General features: G+C 38.3%; 1 protein-coding gene across 4 annotated transcripts in view; it reads right to left on the reverse strand.

Annotated features, from left to right (window-relative positions):
* The window catches only part of SLIT2 (slit guidance ligand 2), a 363506-nt gene that overhangs the window by 66274 nt on the left and 273249 nt on the right, over positions 1–23983 (reverse strand). For all 4 annotated transcript variants that reach the window (XM_053577755.1, XM_053577753.1, XM_053577756.1 and 1 more), the window contains 9 exons: positions 22324–22398; positions 20241–20384; positions 13904–14047; positions 12049–12215; positions 11080–11212; positions 8031–8099; positions 5280–5351; positions 4708–4779; positions 2205–2276 (listed from right to left, as the gene is read on the reverse strand). In XM_053577755.1, the coding sequence (XP_053433730.1) occupies positions 2205–2276; positions 4708–4779; positions 5280–5351; positions 8031–8099; positions 11080–11212; positions 12049–12215; positions 13904–14047; positions 20241–20384; positions 22324–22398 (948 nt within the window). The remainder of the gene's footprint in view (positions 1–2204; positions 2277–4707; positions 4780–5279; positions 5352–8030; positions 8100–11079; positions 11213–12048; positions 12216–13903; positions 14048–20240; positions 20385–22323; positions 22399–23983) is intronic.

Genomic DNA, 23983 nt, shown 5'->3' on the forward strand with positions numbered 1-23983 from the left:
ACCGCAAAAAAAAAAAAAAAAAAAAAAAAATCTAAACTATGTGGGATATTTAGAGTTAAGTAGATGAAAAGGTTGGGAAGGACACTTCAGGTAAAGGGCCAATAAGCAAAGCACAGAGATAGGCATGAAATATTAAAGGTATCTAAAGCTACTTCCTGGGAGCTGAGTTGGAACTGCACAGGTGGTGTCTGTCCCTTTGCAAAGTCTTTGATTTTATGGTTCCTACTCACCTAAGCAGCACTAGTGACAGCAAAGTAACCAAGAAAATAGCTGACACTTATGGCGCTCTTACTATATCCAGGTGCAGGGCTAAGTCAATATTACATGATTTCCCTCATTTTATCCTAAGAAGTAACTTTGTGAGGTTAATGTTGTCAATAATCCACTTCACAGTTTGAGAAACTGAGACCACAGAAACCAATGGTGGGAGCACAAATTTGTTAAGCTTGAGAACAAGTAGTAGATACGTAAAATAGTAATTAAAAACTATTTTTAGTTTTTAATAGTAATTAAAAACTAAGAATTATAAATTCTTATTTATAATTAACTTACTTCTAGGCCTTCCTTCTAAACATAATTAATCTTATTCTTTTTTAGGCAATTGCCAAATTACATTTGTAAAATCATGAAACTTTATATTACAGCAGAACTAATGTTATGCTCATGTGTATATGTCAGACCCAAATCCTACTAAATTAAAAATGAGCCCAAGTCATGCTTGATGTTTCCAAGTCGTCTGATCTCATCCAAGCTGACATTTGCTAAGTCCTTACTATGATGGAGGAGGAAGTGAAAAAAGTGAATAAATCAGAGCTGTTGATGATCTAAGCAGTAAAAAGACCAATGCATAAATGAAACACAAGGCAAACAGGGCGTATGACAAAGCAGATTCAAATTGCTCTCCTTGTTGGGGGTAGTGTGGGGATGTGAAGGAAAGATCGGCTCATCTCAAGCAGGACCTCCCTGCACAGCCTCTTCTGATCCGTGAGGCTGACACCAGCAGGACAGCACCTCCTGCTCTGTCCCTGCCGGTCCTACAGCCCCGAGCTTGGAGCGTCATTCATGTTATAACTGTATCACACACGGCAGCCACAGAGTTTGTAAAGGAGTAACTGTGATGCGGACTTTGGGGTAAGTACTCAAAAATGAAAAAGTAGAGGTCTCACTTCCCAAGACGTGATAGTTTAGCAGAAGGAATATTAATAGTCAGCATCACCCGGTCTAAGAGATGAATATACAAAAAGCCTTGTTGGTAACACAGACCCTACAAGGCAAATTCAGGTGTAACAGGACTGACTACTGCATTCTATTTTTCAATCATCTACCTCTTCCAATTTTCTAAATCCTTATCTTCATGCAGTTTGCAAGTTTGGGAGGGGAGAGCCAAGCTGGGAGAGAATACAGGAGGCAACTTCTTCCAGAGAACAGGATTGCGATAGTTACAGCCGAAGCCGACAACTGCCAGCAGGTGGCGCCAAACACAGCATCACTCCAGGAGGCTTTCGACCCTATCCTAGGCTTGCTCCCTGGACTTTAATGGAATGATACAATTCAGCCTAAATGAGATTTTTGCACCCCAATTAGTACATATTTAAAAAACCATTTTACTGTGTTTCCAAAAACTGTGGAAGCACAAGTAGGTTGCTCTGAGAGAAAGCAAAAAGGAGAATCATTCCATCCAATATGAGGATTTGGCTCTTTTTCTCTACCAGGCTAGAAAGTCTTAAACCACACTGAATTTATTTTTTGCCTGGTTCCACAGTTTGTGCTGAGCAATATTTGATAAATAAATCAATCTAGTTTGAGCAAATCAGGATAAGATTCATGGAACAGGTGATACTTGGGTTGTGACTTGAAAAATTAGGTCTGGGAGAGAGCGAATTGAAGGACAGATGAAGTTCTAGAATCAGAGACCAATGAGAAGGGGGAGCATGGGCTTGTGAGGTGGAGGGAGGGCACATTTATAGATGAGACATTTTTAGTTAAGTGACGAGAACTCAACAGGATGTAAGAAGTCAAGGGTACACTAGAGCTATTTTGCAGAGGGTGTCATACTCAGGTTGAAGATCTTCCCATTTTTTCTTTAAGGATGAAACTAATCAAATCTAAAACCATTGCAATAAAAGAAGCGGCAGAGGATTGCTCCAACTCACTCCCTAGGGAGTGTTTCACCCTAAACCTACATTTGTGAATTAGGTACTCACAGATGTGACAGTGCAGAGAGGTCATTGAAAGCACCTTCAGGCACAACAGAAATGTCATTTCCATGTAGGGAACTAAAAGCAAGAAAAAGAAAAATTAAATTTCCTACATTTCAGAGAGTTCAGAAACTTTTCTAGGCATGTATGAGAATTTATATTAATAATAAACACTTTACATCAGTACAGAAAAGATGATCTATTTAATAAATAGTTCTGCTACAACTGGATGTCTACTTGGGAAACCAAAAAGTTAGCTGCTACTTCATATAATATGTACAAAATAAATTTCAGATTGAAGAGTTAAATGCAGAAGTTAAAATATATTTAAATTTATACAGAGACTGGGTGTATAATCCTGGCACTTGGGGAGCCCAAGGCAGGAGGATCTCATGAGACCGGGGATTAAAGACCAGCATGAGCTACAAATTGAGATCCCATCTGTTCAAAAAAATTTAAATAATTAGCTAGCATGATTGTGTGCACCTGTAGTCCTAGCTACTTGGAAGGCAGAGGCAAAAGGGCTGGTTGAGCCCAGAAGTTCAAGTCCTCAGTGAGATACTAAACAGAGTGCCACAGTGAGACTCTATCTCAACAAAATAAAAATAATAAATTTAGAAGAGATCCTTTTTACAAACATGAAATGGAGGAAGGATTTCAAAAGCACAACATAAAAACCAGAAATCATAAATGAAAAGAGTGCTAAATATTTGATAGCATAAAATATATCCATATGTGAAAAAAAATTCCTCCTTGGTAAATATTTGCAACTTACATAAGACGAAGGAATTAATTCCTTTATAAAAAGACCTGCAAGCATAGGGACAAGCAGTCGATAACATAAAACATCTCCATTAATAAGAAAAAGACAAAGTACCTGATAGAAAAATGGAGTAATGATATGAATAGCACAAATAAGAAGCACAAATGCTCAATAAACAAAGAAAATATACTCAAATGATCTAGTAATTGGAAATGCAAATTAAAACAAGAACTGAAAATAATTTTCAATCTGTCGTGTACTCAAAAATAAAAGGATTAATAATATTCAGTGTTTGCAAGAGTGCTCTGAAATAAAAAGTACTCTACAACAGCTCATGGAAACATACATCTGTAAACTGATAAGACCTTACTGGGGGACAGCACAGCAGTAACTGTTGGTATCCTCATTATATTTGAAATACCTCTCTACCTAATTCATTGCTAAAATGCTAGCATATTTGCACCAAGATGCATATATAGGATGTTCATTAAAGTACTATGAAGTACTTGTAAAAATTTGTAAATAAATTAAATTAGAGTGAAGACAAGGAAGATTAAGTATGGTTCTTCTAACCTGTGGAATACTCTGTACCAGTTAAACAGTTAAGAACTATCTATATGTGATAGAATGGAAACGTTCTAAAGCACATTCTAAATAAAAATAGCCAATGGCGGAATAAGAAAAGATTCTATTTTTTGGCTCTTAAAAGTTATATAATTGTGGGCATATACTTATTATGATGTAAAAACAAATGCATATGGACAAAACCAGAAGAGTTTTAACTTTTTCATAAAACCATTTTAACTATTAATTCTAGGGGAAGGAACACGATTAAGGCTCATGTTTTATTTCACATACTTTGAAGTACATTTTTATAGTAAAAATGTTTTCAAGTACTACATAATTTCTGAGGAAATTAAATTTCCCTATATTTCTTTCAGAATTAATTGAAGTTATAAAAACCATAAACTTTTTTTTTTTTTTTCTGAGACAGAGCCTCCAGTTGTTGCCCTGAGTAGAGTGATATGGCATCACAGCTCACAGCAACCTCCAACTCCTGGGCTCAAGAGATTCTCTTGCCTCCGCCTGCCAAGTAGCTGGGACTACAAGTGTCTGCCACAATGCCTGGCTATTTTTTGGTTGTGGTGTCATTGTTGTTTGGCGGGCCGGGACTGGATTTGAACCGGCCAGCTCAGGTGTATGTGGCTGTTGCCTTAGCTACTTGAGCCACAGGTGCCGAGCTTAAACCATACATCTTAATCTTATATATAATCGAATAAAAGACTACGGCAATAGTCTTTTACTTACTTTTACTACGGCAATAGTAAGTATTTCAAAAGTGAAAGTGATATTGTCCAAATTGAAGCTATTGAACAATGACACAGTAAGATATGATTTTTCTGTTTCCAAATTTATAGTAAGTTCTAATACATATATCCTATAGTAGCCAACCATCAACAAGGCAGTCAAATCATTAAAAAGACAATCTAAGGCCAGGCAAGGGGAGAGCTCATGCCTGTAATCCTAGCACCCTGGGAGGTCAAGGTACAAGGACCCCTGAAGGTGAAGAGTTTGAGACCAGTCTGAGCAAAAGTACGGTTCAGTCTCTATTGAAAAGAGAAAAAAAATTAGCTGAGTGTGGTGGTGCACGCCTGTCATCCCAGCTACTGGAGACTGAGGCAGGAGGAACACTGAGCCTGGGAGTTGAAGCTGCAGTGAGCAGTGATGTGAATATAAGCTACTTACAGTAATCGAAGAGACTTCAATCCATCGAAGGTTCGAGGAGGAAGACATCTCAGGCGGTTGTAACTAAGAATTCTGAAAGCATACATACGCCGATTTGTTTGATTTAGGAATCCAAAAATTGTTAAATAATATTTTTAAAATAATGCAGTTAGTGTGCACTACGGGTTACTTGAGCATTTTATAAATTGATAACACTTATAACTACATTTTAAAAAATCTTTGTCATCTCCCTAAGAGGACATACTTGTTTCCTAAATTCAACCTAGCATGTTTCTCTGTGCCAGCCCCTGCCTGACAAAGCTGTCCCCGCCACTCTCACTAAGGTGTCTTTCCCCAGAAGCCTGTCTTAAAGATTTCCCCTAACCCTATCACAGAAATAAGTTCTTTGTTTCTTTCATGGAACCCAACACTTTCTGTAATATCCATATTTGTTCATGTATGGAGGATTTGTCTGTTCCTTCTAATAGAAACACTCCTGAGGGCAGAGATTGCGTCTTATTCACTAAGAATGTTAAGCATCTAGAAAATGCCTTCTGTTAAAAGAATTTTCAGTACCACACGTCCACACTCACAAGGTGAGCAGCTGGGTCATGTTGCTGAAACTCTGATTGGAAAGGGTGCTTATTCTGTTGTTACTTAAGTCTCTAAAAGAGAAAAAGAAAGAGAGTCCACTGTTAGCCACGGAAATGGAAATATTAGTGATTCTTAGAAAGAGAAAGCTCTTCTTTACAGTCAGTCACTCCATTATTGTCTGAAGACAAAAAGACACCAGATCACACAATGAAGTAGAAGGCAACCTTGTTTGTAATTATTCACATGCCACTCTGTTGAGATTAGGAGGGAACGCACACCTTGCTTTAGCCAATGGGGTGTGAGTACACAGGGTCTTTAGCCAATGGGGTGTGAGCACACAGGGTCTTTAGCCAATGGGGTGTGAGTACACGGGGCTGGTCTCATTCAGAGCAGCTGCTCAGGGTCAGAGGGAGCTCATGTTGTCTTAGACTGCTGCTACCACTTCCAGAAGGCTCAGGATGGTTCCCAGGGAGCTCTCTCGGAGGCAACTTGTGATAGACACATTTTGTGGGTGGTAACATCAACCTCATCCTGCTAAGTGCCATCAGATACACAAATTTTATCCTCACTGATCATAATTCATCATTTGTCATTTAAACAGTCCAATATACTTTTTATAAAGTTTCAAACACATATTCTAACATCATACCTGAAAGAAGCCCTGAGCAGTAACATTTAATACAGATGCCTGTGTTCCTGACCCTGACCAAGTCACTGTCACACAGTGGGTCCTCAACAAAAATCTGTGTGATGAATATATGGTAAATGAGAAAGATGGTGAATTTTTACCTACACTAAACGGCTTTTATAAGTGGAATGTGTACTATGGGTTGTAATTTATATTCTGTAAACTTAATTTTATTCCTATTATATATACAGCATATACATATCAAAAATATAAATATATTTGCTAATGTCTATGTAATATATATATTCACTATATACATTCACTATTTTTCTGAAGCAAAATGCAAAATACTTGAATAAATAGAAGATTCAGAAAACCTGAGGATTATAAGTTCCTTTATTATCCAAACAGCAGAAAAATGGACCCATAAAATTGGAAAAATGCTAGGAATCTTTTAAGAGCTTTACAATCCATATTTTTTTTATAAGTTTACTTTTTTATTTATTTTTTATTTTTAGCTGGCCCAGGCTGGGTTCAAACCAGCCACCCTTGGTATATGAGGCAGGCACCCTAACCACTTTGCTATGGGAGCTGAGCCTACAATCCATATTTTAAGCTGCTGGATTACTATACCTAAATTTAAAAAATAAACGTGTCTACATTAGAAAGGATTAGTTGCCTCGAGTAGGGTAATGAGTCATGGTTAAAACCATTTTTGTATTCACAATTCTCATTTTTCATTTCCAACTGATTTTAAGTAATTACACACTGTCCCACAAATGACCCAATTCTGCTAAAGTGATCCCTTGGGAATTGCAGTAATTTAATGGTTTATTTAGCAGAATAAAATGTAGGTAACCGGTTCTTATGGCTACCATATCAATAACTTGAGGAAGAATAAGGAACCTTGGAGGGTATTCTTTTTCTGTAATTTAATCATTTGTCATTTAAATTGTCCAATATGCTTTTGATAAAGTTTTGATTTTCCCATACTTTTAAGGAAAATTAAAAATGATCAGAAGTATTTTAACTACCCTCAATAAATAAGGTTTACTTGGGGTATGTAACACTCTCTGCTACTTAGGGTTCTAGAATTCTCTTAAGAATAAACTTTCTTATTCTAGCAACATTAGCAATCTGCCCCCAAAGCTATTCATATTTACTCTAAAATTAGAGAGGCTTAAACTAATAATAAGGGATTTTCCATTAATTCATGTATCATCTTCTGGCTAATTTTCTTTTGGTATGTTCTAGTTTATCAATCACCAACAAGGCTACTCTTAAAGCAGCGGTTCCTAATGCTGCGACCCTTTAGTATAGTGGGTCACCCACAGGAACTATACTAAAGGGTCGCGGCATTTGGAAGGTTGAGAACCACTGTCTTAAAGTTTGATGCAACAACATTACGTTTGTTTTTAAACATTGAATACATAACTAAATCAAAATGCTTCTATATTTAATTAACTTCTTGTGTTTAAAAACTGAGAGATGGTTAAAACTGTTTCCATTCATAAAAAATGTAACATAGGGCACCAAACCATCCTGAAAAAAAATCAATAATTTGAATTTTATACTTAGGAAGTCAGTACTTTGTCAATTTTACTTACATACTATATACATTTATATTGATGCTATAAAATCAATTTTAATACCTGAGACCCATAACTTAATAATATTTTATACAAGAAACAGAAACCTCGTAAACTAAATTTTTAATATATTTTCAGTAAAGTTGTTATCATTCATCGTATTTCATTTCAAGTCAAGACTAAAGACATGGCTTATCTTTCTTTTCTTAGCTTGTCATAAAATAGCCTACATCCATCAATAAAAGTAAGCAGTTTTACCATGTTTCTATAATTCTCTGCCTACTTAAACTTTCTTGTATTCGTGCACCTTTGAACAGAGGAGGACCTTTTTCTAAGACATTCCATTGCCTGACTGATATTCAATGAAGATGTAGCCTGTGACCCAGAACTACAGTGAGCGAGGAGGGAAGCATCTAACTGTAAATGATTTATTTTATCTGAAAGGTTCACTAAATCTTCTGCCCCTTGCTGCCCCCATTTTCATGAAGTAGAATAAGGCAAAAATGAAAAAAAAAATACAATATGTTACTCACATAAGTGTTAAATGTTTGTAGTTAGAGAGTTCCTTTGGAACCAGTGTAAATTGGTTTCCATCAAGATACCTAAAAACAAAGAAACAGTATTATCTTCTTACAAGTAACAGTGGCCACCTATAAAATAAGTTAACAATATTTTGCTCTTAAGTAAGGCAAAGAAACAACTTGACAATTTTTGCTTTATGATGTCATCCTCCTAGCTGGGATCATCATTATTTAAGAGAAGTAAAAAAAGAAAAAAAAAAAAAAAACAGTTGTCAAATCCAGCAGAATTCTTTGTGGATCATTTAAGCTAAATTATAAAGCCACGGTCTCTGTGGTTCATCTAACAAGGCAAGGCAAGCTTTTAGCTAGCTGTGTGTCAGCAAGGGGGTTCACTCAGTTAACCATAATTTCCGTAAGCCTCCCGTCTGTCTTTATGGGGAGACAATACCATAAAATCCATTAAGTACTAACCAAACCAAATTCTCACTGCCTTCATATGTGCACTATACTTAGTAAATAACAATAGATGGTTTTAAAGAGAAATTTAGAAATGTGTACATGTGATGAACATTTTAAAGGATTTCATGAAATATCCCAAATTTAGCAAAGTACTAATCAGTATGTGTGTATACATATACAGTGTCCATAAACTGGATGCTTGAAGTTAGAGCAATGATGTCACAAAGAGAAAAATAAATTTCATCTCCTTCCAAGGCTATTTTTTTCCTAGAATATAGATAGTGGAGGGTCCAGATGTCTCTCAGAAACCGGGGCCATCTCACTCTGGATGTGCCCACAAACAATGGTGGCACCCTGGCCTTGTGGCCCCTGCTATCTCCCTGTGTGGCCAATCTCAAGATTCCAGGTTGAAGTCGTGTATTCTCTCAAGATAAAGAAGTAGCCGAGAAGCTGCCTAAGATAACAGCCTATTTCTAAAATTTCAAAACAAAAACAATCATGTAAAAGGCACAAGCTGTCAAAAATATGTAAAAAAAAAAAAAAACTCCATCTGATTAAGAGCAAGAGCAGGGATATGTTAACCTGTGTCAACCTTATACTTTCTTCAATTTTTTGACTTCATATTTTTCTTTGCCCCCCCCCCCTTTTCTTTCTTCCAAGTTTTTCCTGATACCACTAGAGGGAAGCATCATTCCATGTAGCTCAGCACTGTCCCTTTATTCCAAAAACAGCAGAGGTCAAAAAGATTCAGAATGTCTGTTATGAGTGTTTATATCTAAAAAATCTAAGCCGAAGTGATGTGCAATGGTTTTAAAACAATGGAGACCATTTTCTCAAACTTGTCTACCAATAACACTAATGTTTGCCAAAATCTTTGATGATTTATGTAATACACATTAAAAATGTTGCTCACACACGTGTATATGTTTACTGGTGAGAAGGCTCCTGCTAACTTGGTAAGGTTATGAGAATAAGTTCTCTGGGAAATGTAAATTCCCAGGTAAAATGTATATTCACAACAGATGAGTTAATATCTTCCTCATCACTAGAATATGCTTTATTTAGGAAAAAGGGCTAAATATTTTGTAGTGAAATAGATTGAAAATTCTATTTTTTGAAATATTGAATAAATAGGATATGAATCAATTAGGTTATTTGGGCTGTTCAATGGAGCTTAGGAAGAAAAATAAAGAATATTTAAAGTATTTATTGAGAATCAGGTTAAAGGACCAAAGCATAGGCCATTGAAAAATAGTAGAAAAAGATACTTAAATTAAAGATGGTCTGAGTGCATGCTCATCTTGGGGGGATTCCTAAAATCAATGCTTTGCATACGGAATATTCTACAGGCATCTAGCCTCTCCAAGGGGAGGGCTAAGGGGCCTCTGTGAACTTCCGAAATAAAAACATTATAAAACAAAAATTAAGTATTTAATTAATACATACACGTTAAATAGTGCTTAAAGTTAATTTGAAAATGTGACTGGCGATGAGAGAGAAACACTTCACCGCAGTTCAAATCCAAGAGGAACGTTCCATGTGCATAAGATTATGCCTTCTGTCTCTCACTGTTCCATTCAGAACCAAAGTGTGATCCACAGAATGACATCGGATTTGAAAATAAGATGCTTAAAAATTAAAGTGGCATCTTCTGGAACCTCATCGCCTTTGCCGTGCACTGCTGAAAGTTTATCAAACCTGCTCGGTCAGAACACTTGCATGGGTCTGCGCAAGCTACAGAAACACACGTGCATTTGAGTTTAAATCATTATTGATCCACGGTTTCACACAGAGAAAAAAATACATAGAGGCAAAAATGACTCAGTTATATTCATGCCAAGAATATGGCATTTGTTAAAGAATAAACGACATGAATGGGGTGTGCGTGTATTGTTACTGCTGCAGCTTCTTCTATGATTATTACATTCTGTGTATGTGGTCGGAGCAGGCAGGGGACTGTGGCAGCCTTGAAGGTCAGATATGTGTATATTGGCCATGTAATTTGTGGTTAAATATCAGTTATGAAAATGTCAGGGCTAATTGGTCCCATACCCTTTTGGATCTAAAAGACTCTGATTGCAGTTCAAAAAAGCATTTTCTTTTCTTAAGGGTAAAGATTATGCCAGTTTTTCCACATCCAAGATAATTATCTTATGTGGGGAGCTACTGTCCCAGAGGTCATAGGATAAAGAAGAATTTATCATAGGGAATATTCTGGGCATTGTAAATAAAGCAAATATACAGGATTTCCTGAAGTGCTAGTCTTGAAAGACTCTCCATGAGAAAAGGAATATAGGAAAAGATAAGTGTGAGGGCTAGCTTATATTTTACCATTCTCCCTTGGAGTATCATAGCACACCTTAGTATAATAAAGGCCCTGAGAAATCCTATGTGAAAAAAGGATAAATATACAACTAGTCATTCCCAAGGGGTCCTGGACTAGCTTCGGTTTTATTTGTTAACAGTTTTACATGATAATAATTAATTGCTCATAGAACGCCATCTGCAAACAGAATTCTAAAGATTTTTTTGTTCGGTCTCCATTCTGCTGGGTGTGTAAAACATTCATTGCCAAGAAAAAGGAAAGACAAGCTTTACTTACAACTCTGTGACATCTCTTGGAATTCCTTTGGGCAAGACCTTCAAACCCTTGTTGCTACATCGGACGACTGTATCTAAGCAAGTACATTCCGTTGGACAGCGAGAGAGTGGGGAGCAACTATTGTCATCATTTCCTAAATTAAAAAGTTATTTGTGGGTTTAAAGGGGCGTGAAAAGGATTTTATGTCTTTAAATTAACAAGTATAAGCGTCTTGAGTGCGTATTAGTAGGGTGTTAAGTATTTACAAATTGACACCATAAGTTCTTTACATCACTGTTTTCAGACCGCCTAGGGCAGCATTCCAGAAAATAGTTTACAACTTGTAAATTGTAATTACAATTACCAGTGCAATTATAACAGCTAGTTATTTGTTTAGTTATTTACACAAATTATACTTTTAATTAGAATATGTAAATGTAAACTGAATTGTGAGGAGATAGACATGAAAGGGACAGATTAGTTCAAAATGTTTAGCAAGAATTGCATGGGTTCCTAATTTTAAAATATAGAGCTCCAATTAGCTCCCTGTTGCCTGAAATACTAATAAAACCTGCTCTATTACCGTATAGGCTATTAGGAGAACCAAATATGATGACAAAGAGAGTACTAAAAGTGAAAACATACTGTTTTTGTCAGAGTTACTAAAAATTTTATGTTCTAAGTGAATTGCCTTTCTAATTTGAAAAGTGTGGTTCCCTAAAAAGATGCCTTGGATAATTTTTAAACGTTCAAACGAAACTACTTAAATAGTATCCACCACAGAAGAAACTAGAAATCTTTTAAAACATTCAGAACACACCTGAATGTGAAAGGGTCGCCTGAGAAGGTGCCCTGTGGCTAAAACAAAACCAAGCAACACAGCAGAGAAAGATACACATCCTGATCTGCTGAACCGAGCTCAGAGGCACTCCACGTGTGTGCACCACCGCATCCCGACAGCACCGTGGGACATCGGGCAAGGGGTCTCACCATCATCACAAGTGAAGTCCTGGATGGCCACATCCTGGATGGGAATTTCTTTCAGGAAGTACGGTTTCTGACATCGAGGATTTCCCGTGACGATTCTTTTCTTCCTGAGCCACTCTCCCAACCATGCCAGGTAGCAGTTACAGTTAAAAGGATTGGCCAAGAGGTTTCTAAGTGCCACGTGGAAACAACGCATGGTTTAGTCTGGGGTTTCACCTTCTATAATCAAAGGCCCATGCTGCTATTCCCCACACTATTTCTACTGGAATAATTCCTCCTTCTTTATCTTCCCAGCCCCCTCCCCCATTCATATTCAATCGCATGCCACATACGAGATGCATTTATCTGCTAAAATATTTATGCCTGGAACTTAAACTGTAACAACACCTTTACATACATGTAAGAAATGTTTCACGTAATTTTATGCAAAAAAATAAGGTAAAGGTAGTACTTTAGGGTTTAGGCAGTAGATCCAGATAGATACCTCATTTAGAAATAATTTAAACTTGTCAGAAATCTGACTTGCTGTCAAACTTCTCTGCACTGATAGTGCAGTAATTTAATATAAAGATGAAGGCTGATTATCTTATATTACTGAGTTTAACCTGACAACAGCTATTTCATTAATTTGTCATCTCAAGATTTTCATCTCTTATTTGCTCCAGAGAATAGGTTTCCCATCTAAACTGACAGCTGAGTTGATTAAATGCTAGTTATAAAAATGAATTTACTTCTACAAATCTCAATACTTTTGGCATCTCACCACTTCAGCACAAACCTATTGACAATCCCATTATTTATAAACATGCCATCTTTAATAAGCACAAGTTAGTCACTCAATGTGAAATGTCACATTTTATGTGGAAGGAGGATTAAGTACTTTAATGATGGATGGATGCTGCTCTGTAATTATTTCTTCAGTTACCTGAGCTACGTTACACGTGTCCTTATTTCTTTTTTCTTTCTTTCTTTTTTTTTTTTTGCAGTTTTTGGTCAGGGCTGGGTTTGAACCCGCCACTTCTGGCATATGGGGCTGGTGCCCTACTCCTTTGAGCCACAGGCGCTGCTCACGTGTCCTTATTTCTAACTATAACCATATTCTCCTCCTATTGAGTTAGATAGCGTATCTGCCTGCCACCATTACAAAGAAATCTTACCAGTTATATGTTTAATATTAATTATTAATAATTTCAAACAGTAGTTTTTAGATACTGACACAGTAGACCTGAAATATATTGTTTGGAGGAATTTATTTTGGACACACTTCCTGACTTCTACCTACAGGCCTACAAATATTTTTTATTTTTGAACTGTCTACATAAAATGTCTTTGTAGACAGGCTCAAGCTATTTCTTCAATATATTCTCCAAAATCACAGTAAATGCCCTCTAGTAAGTAGCTTTTATTGTTGTTCTGGTCATCCTAATGTGCCTCCTATCATTTCAAATGATCCTTTAGAGCATAATTTGTTGGCACTAACACTATCAATTCTGTTTTTATAATCCTTATTTTGAAAATATACCAATGTGGGAAATCTATAACATTTCTTTTATATCCAGTACTCTCAAGTTAAAATGATTTTAAAATTGAGAAATAAGTCACATGATTGAGCACATTATTATAAAGAATTGAATAAACTATACTATAATTTTTTGTTAAAATTGAATACAAGAGAGTAGGTAATAGTTTTAGAAAAATGAAAGTAAATTAACATGAACGAATTTTTCCTTTTGAAAAATATCACTTGATTATATATTTTTTACAAAATGCCTAATAACGCATTAAAATACTATTAATAAAAGTAACAAGTATAATACTCTGGCTCAAGTAATAAATGAAGGCGATTTTTCATACTTACAGAGTCGACAATGAATGGAGAGTATCAAATGCCCCTGGTGCAACTGTGGTAATCTGATTATCATAGAGAGAGAGCAAACGTACAGAACCTAGTCCTATGAAACTGTCATTCCCCACACAGCTTATTTGATTGCTCCTCAGCATCCTAAAGGAAAAAGAGGGGACGTTGTTACGGAGATGAAGCACCAAGCCATCAATTTTGCCTGTCTGAGGATCAAAATACTCCTTCTTTGCAATGTGTGGCATTCATTACTATTTTCTGAATGTTTGTATATCATTAGGAACCACCATGGATACGTACTGAGAACCTCCTGCAAGAAGAAAATGCTTGGAGTCGTCACTGATTAAACTCAGTTACAAAGGCTCAGCGAGTCTCTCCGTGGATTTACAATTCCGTGATGAGGGTAGAACGTTTTCCTTTGATGCTATAATTATGTTTGCATGATTACATAATGTCCTACTTCACCTACAGCTCTCTGGGTCCTTGGAGCCCTGTGATTTGTGCATTCAGTGTAGAACACATTTTACATTTAAGGCTGAACAAAAAGGAGGCAGAAAGGAATCAATAGACCCAGCAGAGGAAGCGCTGAGGGCATTTCAGGGATGGAGTCAATATCAAATGGGCAGGGAAAGTGAAAGTTGAATAAGTATCCATAAAGCACATACAAACTGCTACTATTTTATTCCTAATAATTAGTTACCTAGTTCATTGTTTTAGTGTAAAACTTAGAAAATGACAAGAGTAAACGGATCCCGGTTTCCTCTTGCTCTGTGGCTCAGGCTGAAGTGCAGTGGTGTGATCACCTGTCCTCAAGTGATCTTCCCACATAAGCCTCCTGCACAGCTGGGGCTACAGGTGTGTGCCACCCATGACCAGCTACTTATTTTTTATTTTATTTTTTTTTGGAGAGATGGAGTTTTACTATATTGCCCCAGCTGGTATTGAACTCCTGAGCTCAAGCAATTCTCCCACCTTGGCCTGCCAAAGTGCTGGGATCACAGGCATGAGCCACAGCAGTATCTGGCCCACAGTAAAATGTATTTATTTATTTTTTTCCCCACAATAAAATTTAAATGGCTGGCACCGTAACCACTGAACTATGGGCACTGAGCACATGCACCAGTGCTGGTGGGTTTGAATCGGCTTGGGCCTGCTAAACAACAGCCGGGAAAAATAGCCGGGCATTGTGGCAGGCACCTGTAGTCCCAGCTATTTGGGGGACTGAGGCAAGAGAATCGCGTAAGCCCAAGAGTTTGAGGTTGCTGTGAGCTGTGACGCCAGGGCACTATACTGAGAGTGACATAGTAGACTTGGCCTCAACAAATAAAAATAAAAATAAATAAAAAGAAAATTTAAATGGGTATACCTTGAAAAAATTCCAACCATTTCTTAATCATAGCCTAATAGGATTACTAATGTAGTTACCCTTATCAGGGCTATAGTATTGGGTTGGTTCTCATCTTTTTTTTTTTTTTAATTTTTTTATTAAATCATAACTGTATACAATGATATGATTATGGGGCATCATACACTCACTTCATAAACCATTTGACACATTTTTATCACAGTGGTTAACATAGCCTTTCCAGCGTTATCTCAGTTACTGTGCCAAAACATTTACATTCTACTAACTCTTTATTTGTAGGGTTTAGAGGATAAAAAAAAAAGCTTTTAAAAATCCCATGTGAGGCGGCGCCTGTGGCTCAGAGGGTAGGGCGCCGGTCCCATATGCCGGAGGTGGCGGGTTCAAACCCAGCCCCGGCCAAAAAAAAAAAAAAAAAAAAAAAAAATCCCATGTGAAAATAGATATAAATAGTTGCCATAATTCTTATTCAGAATTCCTGAAGTTAATTTACTCCTTAATTTTTCTAAACACAAGTTGACTACTAAAAGATTGCACGATGTAAAGGGGAGGCAAAAATAAACCACCAATGTCATTTTAAAATACTAGATTGCCCTGTAATAAATAAGAAATAGAAAGTTTTGCTGTCTGCTAAGTTAAGGATAAGTAGAAAAGATGACGCCCTTCTTATCAAGGCATCATCGTATGTTAGGAAACAAATTCAGAACAGAGAAGTTTCCCTCTCGGCACTTCCCTCTGTCATAGATAATAAAGAGCACTGGGTCTTAATCTAGCCAGAGTCATAGACCCCATAGAGAACCGAAAGAAAATTTGGTTCTTTGTTGCTGAGAAAATCTGCAAGAACACAAATGTACAAAATTTCATCTGCAATGTCATGAAATTGACTCACTGAAATATGTACATGAAGTAGAAAGAGTTAAGAATTGTAGGGGGAAATGGGGATGTGCTATCAAAATTCTCATAGCTCAACTAGCTGGGCATTGTGCCAGCTCCCAGTGTCCCAGCTATGTAGGAGGCTCAGGCAAGGGGATTGCATGAGCCCAAGAGTTTGAGGTTGCTGTGACATCACTCTACCTAGGCCGCAGAGTGAGACTCTTGTCTCAAGAAAAAAGAAAAAAAATCCTTATAGCTCTAAGCAAAAAACACCAATGTTGGGGAGAATGTGTGTATCCAGATAAACTACTTCAGGACTTTGAATTCCCAGAGTCTGGCTGTAGCTCCCGCTGGCACACTTGCTGTAGCACAGATGGCTTAAGGAGAGAGCTATTGGGCACCTGTCTCAGGTGCTGAAACATAAGAGCACAAAAATATCCTCAGTAATCCAATAAGGGGGGAACGTTGAATATGGAAACCTCTCAGGGAGAATCCTGTAAATGTCATTAGTCAGAGAGATAGTTTGATAAGCTTCTTGGGGTGGTGTTATGGACTGAGTTGTATCCCCCGATGCATACGCTGAACCCTAACCCCCAATGTGGCTGCACAGTCATGAGCCACCTAACATTTTGGTCAAGAATGGACACACAAAGAGGGTCCAAGAAGACTGCAATGGAGCTGGAAATTGCCTGTTGCTTTAATGATATCACAGCCATCGTGATGTCTGAGGACGACTCATCGCTCCTGTGTTTGTGGAGATGCTGGTGTCGACAACGCTATTTCCCAGTTAGTCACAGAAAGTTCTAGTACGTACAACATGTACCATGCATCATATTCACAATGACAATAAATGACTGTGATACTGGGCTTTGTTTTCACTGTATACCATAGCTTTTCATAGTTATTTTGTAGTGTATGTATACACATTTTAGAATATATTTATTCTAATAGATATATTTAAATACATATTTAAATGTATATATATTGAGAGAGAGAGAGATAGAATGCTAACTGTTGAGTGTGCTTAGGTGCTGAGGCAGGTCCTTCCGGAGGGCACTGTCATCGTAGGAGATGACATCTGGCTCCATGTGTGTGACTGCCCCTGAAGACCTCCCCGTAGAACAAGATGTAAAGAGTAAGACAGTGGTATCAAAGAGCCTGACCTTGTGTAGGCCTAGGCTAAGGTGTGTGTGTCTTGTTTCTCAACAAATAAGTTTTAAAAAAAAGTTAAAAATAGAATCTTGCAGAGTATAGATAAACGAAAGAAAATATTTTTATACAGCTGTACAGTGGGTTTTAAGCTAAGTGTTATGACAAAGGAGTCAAAAGTTTTTTTTTTATTTGTTTTTTTTTTTGTAGAGACAGAGTCTCACTTTATGGCCCTGGGTAGAGTGCCGTGGCATCACACAGCTCACAGCAACCTCCAACTCCTGGGCTTAAGCGATTCTCTTGCCTCAGCCTCCCGAGTAGCTGGGACTACAGGCGCCCACCACAACACCCAACTATTTTTTTGTTGCAGTTTGGCCAGGGCCGGGTTTGAACCCGCCACCCTCCATATATGGGGCCAGCTCCTTACCGACTGAGCCACAGGCGCCGCCCAGGAGTCAAAAGTTTTAAGAAATGAAAATGTTTATAATAAAGTGAAATGTCACAGATTATTGAAGAAAATGTTTCTTTCATAAATTCAGTGTAGCCTAAGTGTCCCATGTTTATAGGGCAACAGAAGCGTATAGTAGTGTCCTGTCCAGGCTTCTCCATGTGCCCATCACTCACTCACTCACCCAGATCAACTACTAGTCCTAGAGACCCTGTTCATGACAAGAGCCTTGTACAGGTGCACCATTTTTTGTCTTTTATTCCGGACTTTTGCTATGTTTCGTACACAAGTACTTGCCACATGTCACAATCCAGTCCCATGCAGTGTGGGTCTGAGGTGAAGGAGCAATGGGTCCTACCGTCTAGGTTTGCCCTTGGCCGCTTTGTGATGTTTGCCAATGTCAAAGTTGCATAATGACACAGTCCTCAGAATGTATCCGGTGGGTAATCAATGCTTGACTACATTTAGATAGAGGGATTAGAGAGATAATTAAGGTTGAGTGAGGATGTGTAAGGGGAGGGCCCCATTCTGATAGGACTGTCGTCCTTACACGAGACGAAGGAGGCGGCAGAGAGCTCCCTCTCACTCTGCATGGACACACGAAGGAAAGGCCAGGCAAGGACATGGCAAGAAGGTGGCCATCCACAAACCAAGAAGAGAGGCCTCACTAGACACCCCACTATGAGCACCTTGATCTTGAACTCCTCTCCATTCTGATGAGAAAGTAACTTTCTGTTGTTTAAACCGCGCAGACTGTGGTCTCTTGTTACAGCAGCCAGAACAGACTAATAAAAGTGAAATTATATTGGGCGGCGCCTGTGGCTCAGTGAGTGGGCGGCGCCTGTGGCTCAGTGAGTAGGGCGCCGGCCCCATATGCCGAGGGTGGCGGGTTCAAACCCAGCCCCGGCCAAACTGCAACAAAAAAATAGCCGGGCGTTGTGGCGGGCGCCTGTAGTCCCAGCTGCTCGGGAGGCTGAGGCAAGAGAATCGCGTAAGCCCGAGAGTTAGAGGTTGCTGTGAGCCGTGTGACGCCGCGGCACTCTACCCGAGGGCGGTACAGTGAGACTCTGTCTCTACAAAAAAAAAAAAAAGTGAAATTATAACCTACTCCCTTCCTCCCACTCCAGGTGCTGTTCCACCATGAAGGACATTCCAGTAGCAAGAAATGGTCCCTGAGGCACTTTGTAAGAAGGGAGGGTTCCATGTATCACTAGATTTGTATTTTGCTGAGTGACCTGCAACAGCTTGGGGGGGGCGCGGTGAGATGCAGCCACCGGGCACAGCTCCCCTCTGCTCCTGTTACACACCCCAAGTGTCTCTTTCATACAAAGGCTGAGACAATGTGCACATGGGGTTTGGAAATGGCTCCAAGTTAGCTCTCAGGAGGGCTCAGCTGGTCCCAGACCAATCCTGCTGTATGATTAACTTCCAAGCTATTCCCGCTAAGTCCGTGAAGCACCCTCCTGCTCCAATGTGCAGGGGTTTGGGGGGAATTTGAACTGGGGATGCTGTCAGCACATCCCACTGGCAGTGGAAAGGCCCTTCTCCCTCTGCATCTGATAAAGAGCAGGTGGTGGACTCCCTCAGCTCACAGCGTCCCCTGTCACAGGTGCCTCTCAGGAGCTGACTGGGGCAGGGTTGAGGACTCAGAGGAGACCCTGCAGCTCAGGCCTCCCTCCACTTCAATCACTGACAGCTGCTTCTCGGGGACAAATATTTTCCTTCATGTCTTCCAGAGGCCTCAGAATTTGGTTTGTCTCTCTTCCAGCTTTGAGGGCACCACTTTTTTCAAACATAATTATATAAAAATAAAAATGCATGTATATATGTATGCATATTTACAAATATATATGTGTATATGTATTATATGCAGTGTAGAAAACTCATGTAATACAAAAATGTCATATATACTATTCAACCGAATCCCCATTCTCCTTGTCCAGAAACCTTCTGGAAACACAGAATTTTTCCCCTAACTTCCCTATCCCTGGGCAAGTAGACATAATGCTTAGCGTGTTTGCTTTAAAAGAGAGGGTGAGAGATAGTCCAGGACTACGACCTTCCAGGGACATTGAAAAAGGTAGTGTCCAGAGAGAGAGTTGTGCTACTGCGGGGGGAGAGGGTGGATTCTAGAGCTTAGAGACCTTGGAAAAAGAGGGAGTATAAGACAGAGGTGTTTGAGGGAAAGGAAGGAGAATGTCATTTTGAGACAGGACAGTGGAGCCAGAACTATACAAGCATTAGAGTAAGGATGATCCATGTTGCTGAAGAGGCAGCAGCCACAAGGGGCGCTACTAACCATTTGTTATCAGCACACTGAAGCAGGGGTATTGAAGTAAGGGGCTATTTGCATTCATAAAACAGGGTCTGTATGTGTGTGTGAGAGAGAGAGACAGAGAGAGAGAAGGGTAGGGAAAATCAGGGGGGTCCCCTCCCAGGATCACAATGAATAATGAACTCCACTGCTTTGGTGGAAGAACTACAGTGCAAATGAAAATACTTACAAAGTTTTGAGGCTTTCCAATCCCTTGAACATCTTATGCCGAACACTCTCCAAACGGTTGCTCGTAAGAAGTATTTCATTGACACCAGATGCTCCTTCAAATGCTCCCTCCTCAATATCTGCGATCTTATTGTTACTAAAGTTTCTAAGGAAACAATGGTTGGAACAAAGATTTTAAATAATTCCTCTTTTACAGCGAGGGTGCTAACACAACACATCTGATCCTTTCCTTCCACTGAACAGAGTCTCCAGCTTTTCACTGCTCAGCCCACCAGGGCACTGTCTCTACCCCCTCAAGACAAAGGGACAAAATACTCAGAAGGAATGTCTGTGATTAAAAAAAAAAAAACAACAGCCTGATTTATGTCAAATATGCAAAGGTCTGTGTCAAACATGTAAAATTCCCAAGGTCAGGTATTGGGTTACATAAACCTTGATGCCCTCCACAGAACCTAATAAGGAACTTTCCAAAGAAATGTCCTTGATGAATTAAAACTGTTCCCTGGGTGGAACTGAAACACATTCTTTTCATTAAAGTATCTCCAGGATGGAAAAAAAAAGTTTCCAATGTGCTCAATACTATTATGAAACCAATATATCATTATTTACATATCCATATGAATGACAAAACATAACTATAGTACAGAAAGATGAGGGGGAGAAGTGGGAGAGGGAAGGGAGGGGGAAGCGTGGGAGGAGGGAGGGGATTTGGTGGGACCTCACCTATTGTGCATAATGCAATGGTACATTTCAAAACTACTAAGTGTAGAGTATAAATGTCTTACCACAACAAATAAGTAAGTGAAATGATGGTCATGCTAATCAGTCAAATGTAAGCATTCTACACTATATATCAAATCAGCCCATTGTACCCCGTAATTGTACACAGTTATGATAAAAAAGCTACTCAATGAATTAATGACTAAAAGAAGGCAATTGTGTGGAAAAGAAAGATGGGCTAAAATTATTAGTGTTTGGATAGCATCAGAAATGCATTTCAATGTGAGCTTATCTCCAGTTGAACTTCTCATGCAATAATGTGTTAAAACCACCAACTTACCCATCAGTATTGTGTACGATACCAACTACTACAACACTTGCCCAGAGGGCAAGGATGTCCACTTGAAGTTACACTTTACTATATAAACTTTCTTTCCTTTTTCACTGCTCTCTCCAAGACCAGGAGTTACCCCAAACAAGTATTGTTGTTATTTATCTTTTTATTTCTCTCAGAGCATTGTAGCTGTTCGACAAATATGTATTGCATAGGTGATCTTTTTATAGCTAAAAAGGTGCATTTTGTACTAGTAAAGAAGAAGGTCAATTAAGAAATCAGGCACCCTTTGGGAGGCAGCATCAGGCACAGGTCAAGTGCACAGGCACTGAGCTCAGGCTGCTGCACTGTGTACCATCTCTGTGCCCGAGGGTCAGTTTCGTATTATGGACACACATGTAGCTGGAACCGTGCTTCTTTCCTCGTGGGTGCAGGGTTTTCCACTGGCCTTATGCTCTTAGCTCGTTCCTGTCCCTCTGTCAGGCCTCCCCAAGGGTGTGAGAACCCACTGAGTGCGGCTGAAACTGCTGAACTTATGAACTTGTTTTAAAATATGAGTTGTGGACATGCAGTTAACACAGATAAGTTATCCAGCCAGTTTACCAATGGTTCATTTTGACTATCTTCTAATGAAATTCTAATGAAGTAAAAAGTCAAATAGTTGACATGAATGTGCTGAAACAGAAATAACGTAGTGGTCTGGGGAATAGTAAAGGAAGGTGTGAAAAGTGACCGAACCCATTTGAATGTGCTTGGATTGCTGGGTTCCTGCTATGGCTACATGACAGACCAGCTGTCTTAGTTAAAGCAAGATGCTATGGCTCTACTCTAGAACACAGGGTTGACGTTACTTGAACAAACAGAAAAATTCTCAGAGATTACACTAAATTCATGTCACAGGTAGTTGCTGGATGGAAATTTCCCTGGATTTTTTTTTTCAATTTGCAAAGAAACTTAAAACTCTAAAGGACTCAGAAACACACAGTAAAACACTACTGAAATTAAAAAAGATAGTTAACAAATAACTTACATTTTCCGCAACTGAGGAAGTTTCTTAAAGATTCCTGTGGCTTCTAACACTGTAAATTCATTATTATTGAGACGTCTGGGGGAAAAAAAAAGAAAGAACAAAAAAAGTCTTATTACCAACAGTTAAGAAGGGATTAAGTTTTATTTCTCAAACAGAATTACAACATTATTTAATGGTAACCCTAAAATATAGTGCATATATCACAAAATATTTATATAATATACTGATATATTTCTGTTTTATCCAAATAAAGTCTATTAAGAAAGACACAGTAGGGGCAGTGCCTGTAGCTCAAAGGAGTAGAGCGCCGGCTCCATATACCGCAGGTGGTGGGTTCAAACCCAGCCCTGGCCAAAAACTGCAAAAAAAAAAAAAAAAAGAAAGAAAGAAAGGAAGAAAAAGAAAAAGAAAGACACAGTAAGGAAAACCAAAAATGGAAACGAGCTCTCATTCAGTCATCTCTACAACAAAATTTCTCAAGTTTTTTGCATTATCACCTCACACCTAGAAGCATTTTTAGACATTTTTTCCTAATTATTTGCTCCATATTTTTTTCAAATTCGCAGTTTTATTAATATCTACTTCACAGACCATAAGGATGCAATCCACATGCTCTGCTATCTAATTTCAGAATATTCTCACCATCTCCCCCAATACCCATCCTCATTATCAGTCACTCCCAAGTGCTCCTTCCCTCTACTCATTTACTGCCTGTCATTCCTGATTTTCCTACTTTGTAAATTTAAAATAAATGGAATCACATAAAATGTGGTCTTTTCTGTCTGGCTTATTTTGCTTGATATCATGTTTTCTTCAAGCATCTATTTGTCTCAGTACATGATCAGTGCTCCATTCTTTTTAATTGCCGAATAGTATTCCACTGTATGGGCATACCACATTTTGCTCATCCATCCATTCACCAGGGAGTGGACATTTGCATAGCTATAAATAATGCTGTTATGAACATCAAGGTATAAGATTTTCTGTGAATATTCATTTCAATTTTTTGTATATAAGTTTAGAAGTAGAACCACTGGATTGCATGGTAAATCTATATTTAACTCTTTGAGGAATAGCTAACCTATTTTCTAAAAAGGTACCATTTTACATTCCGGTATACGAAGGCTCAAATTTCTTGTACATATCACAGTCCATTTTTTTTTTTTTGTAAGAAGTAGTAACTTTTTTTAAAAAAGTATATCCAAGTTGAATAACACTAAATAAATCTACAGACAATTTAGATGTAGCTTCAGACTGATTTTACATCATATCACCAGCTAGAGGCTCAAAATTAAGAGTTGGAAATCATTGCATTATGGAGTATGTGTTAGCTAAGATATGTTTTTTTCTTTTCTGATTACATCAAGCCAATAAATCTTGAAGATCACACATTACCTGTCATTTTCATCGAGGGGTAATGTATATTAGATGCAAGAAAATTGATCCCCATTCCCATAGCCCAAGCTGAGTGGAATTCTTCTTTTTTTTTTTTTTTGAATAGACTCTATTATTTATTTATTTTTTTCAGAATAAGCTTTATTTATTTATTTTTTTATTAAATCATAGCTGTGTACATTGATATAATCATGGGGTGTCATTCACTAGTCCTTTTTTAATAGCCATCCCAGTGGATGTGAATTAGTATCTCATTGTGGTTTGA

This window comes from Nycticebus coucang, chromosome 23 (genome assembly GCF_027406575.1).
Source record: "Nycticebus coucang isolate mNycCou1 chromosome 23, mNycCou1.pri, whole genome shotgun sequence".
In the NCBI taxonomy this organism is placed as follows: Eukaryota; Metazoa; Chordata; class Mammalia; order Primates; family Lorisidae; genus Nycticebus; species Nycticebus coucang.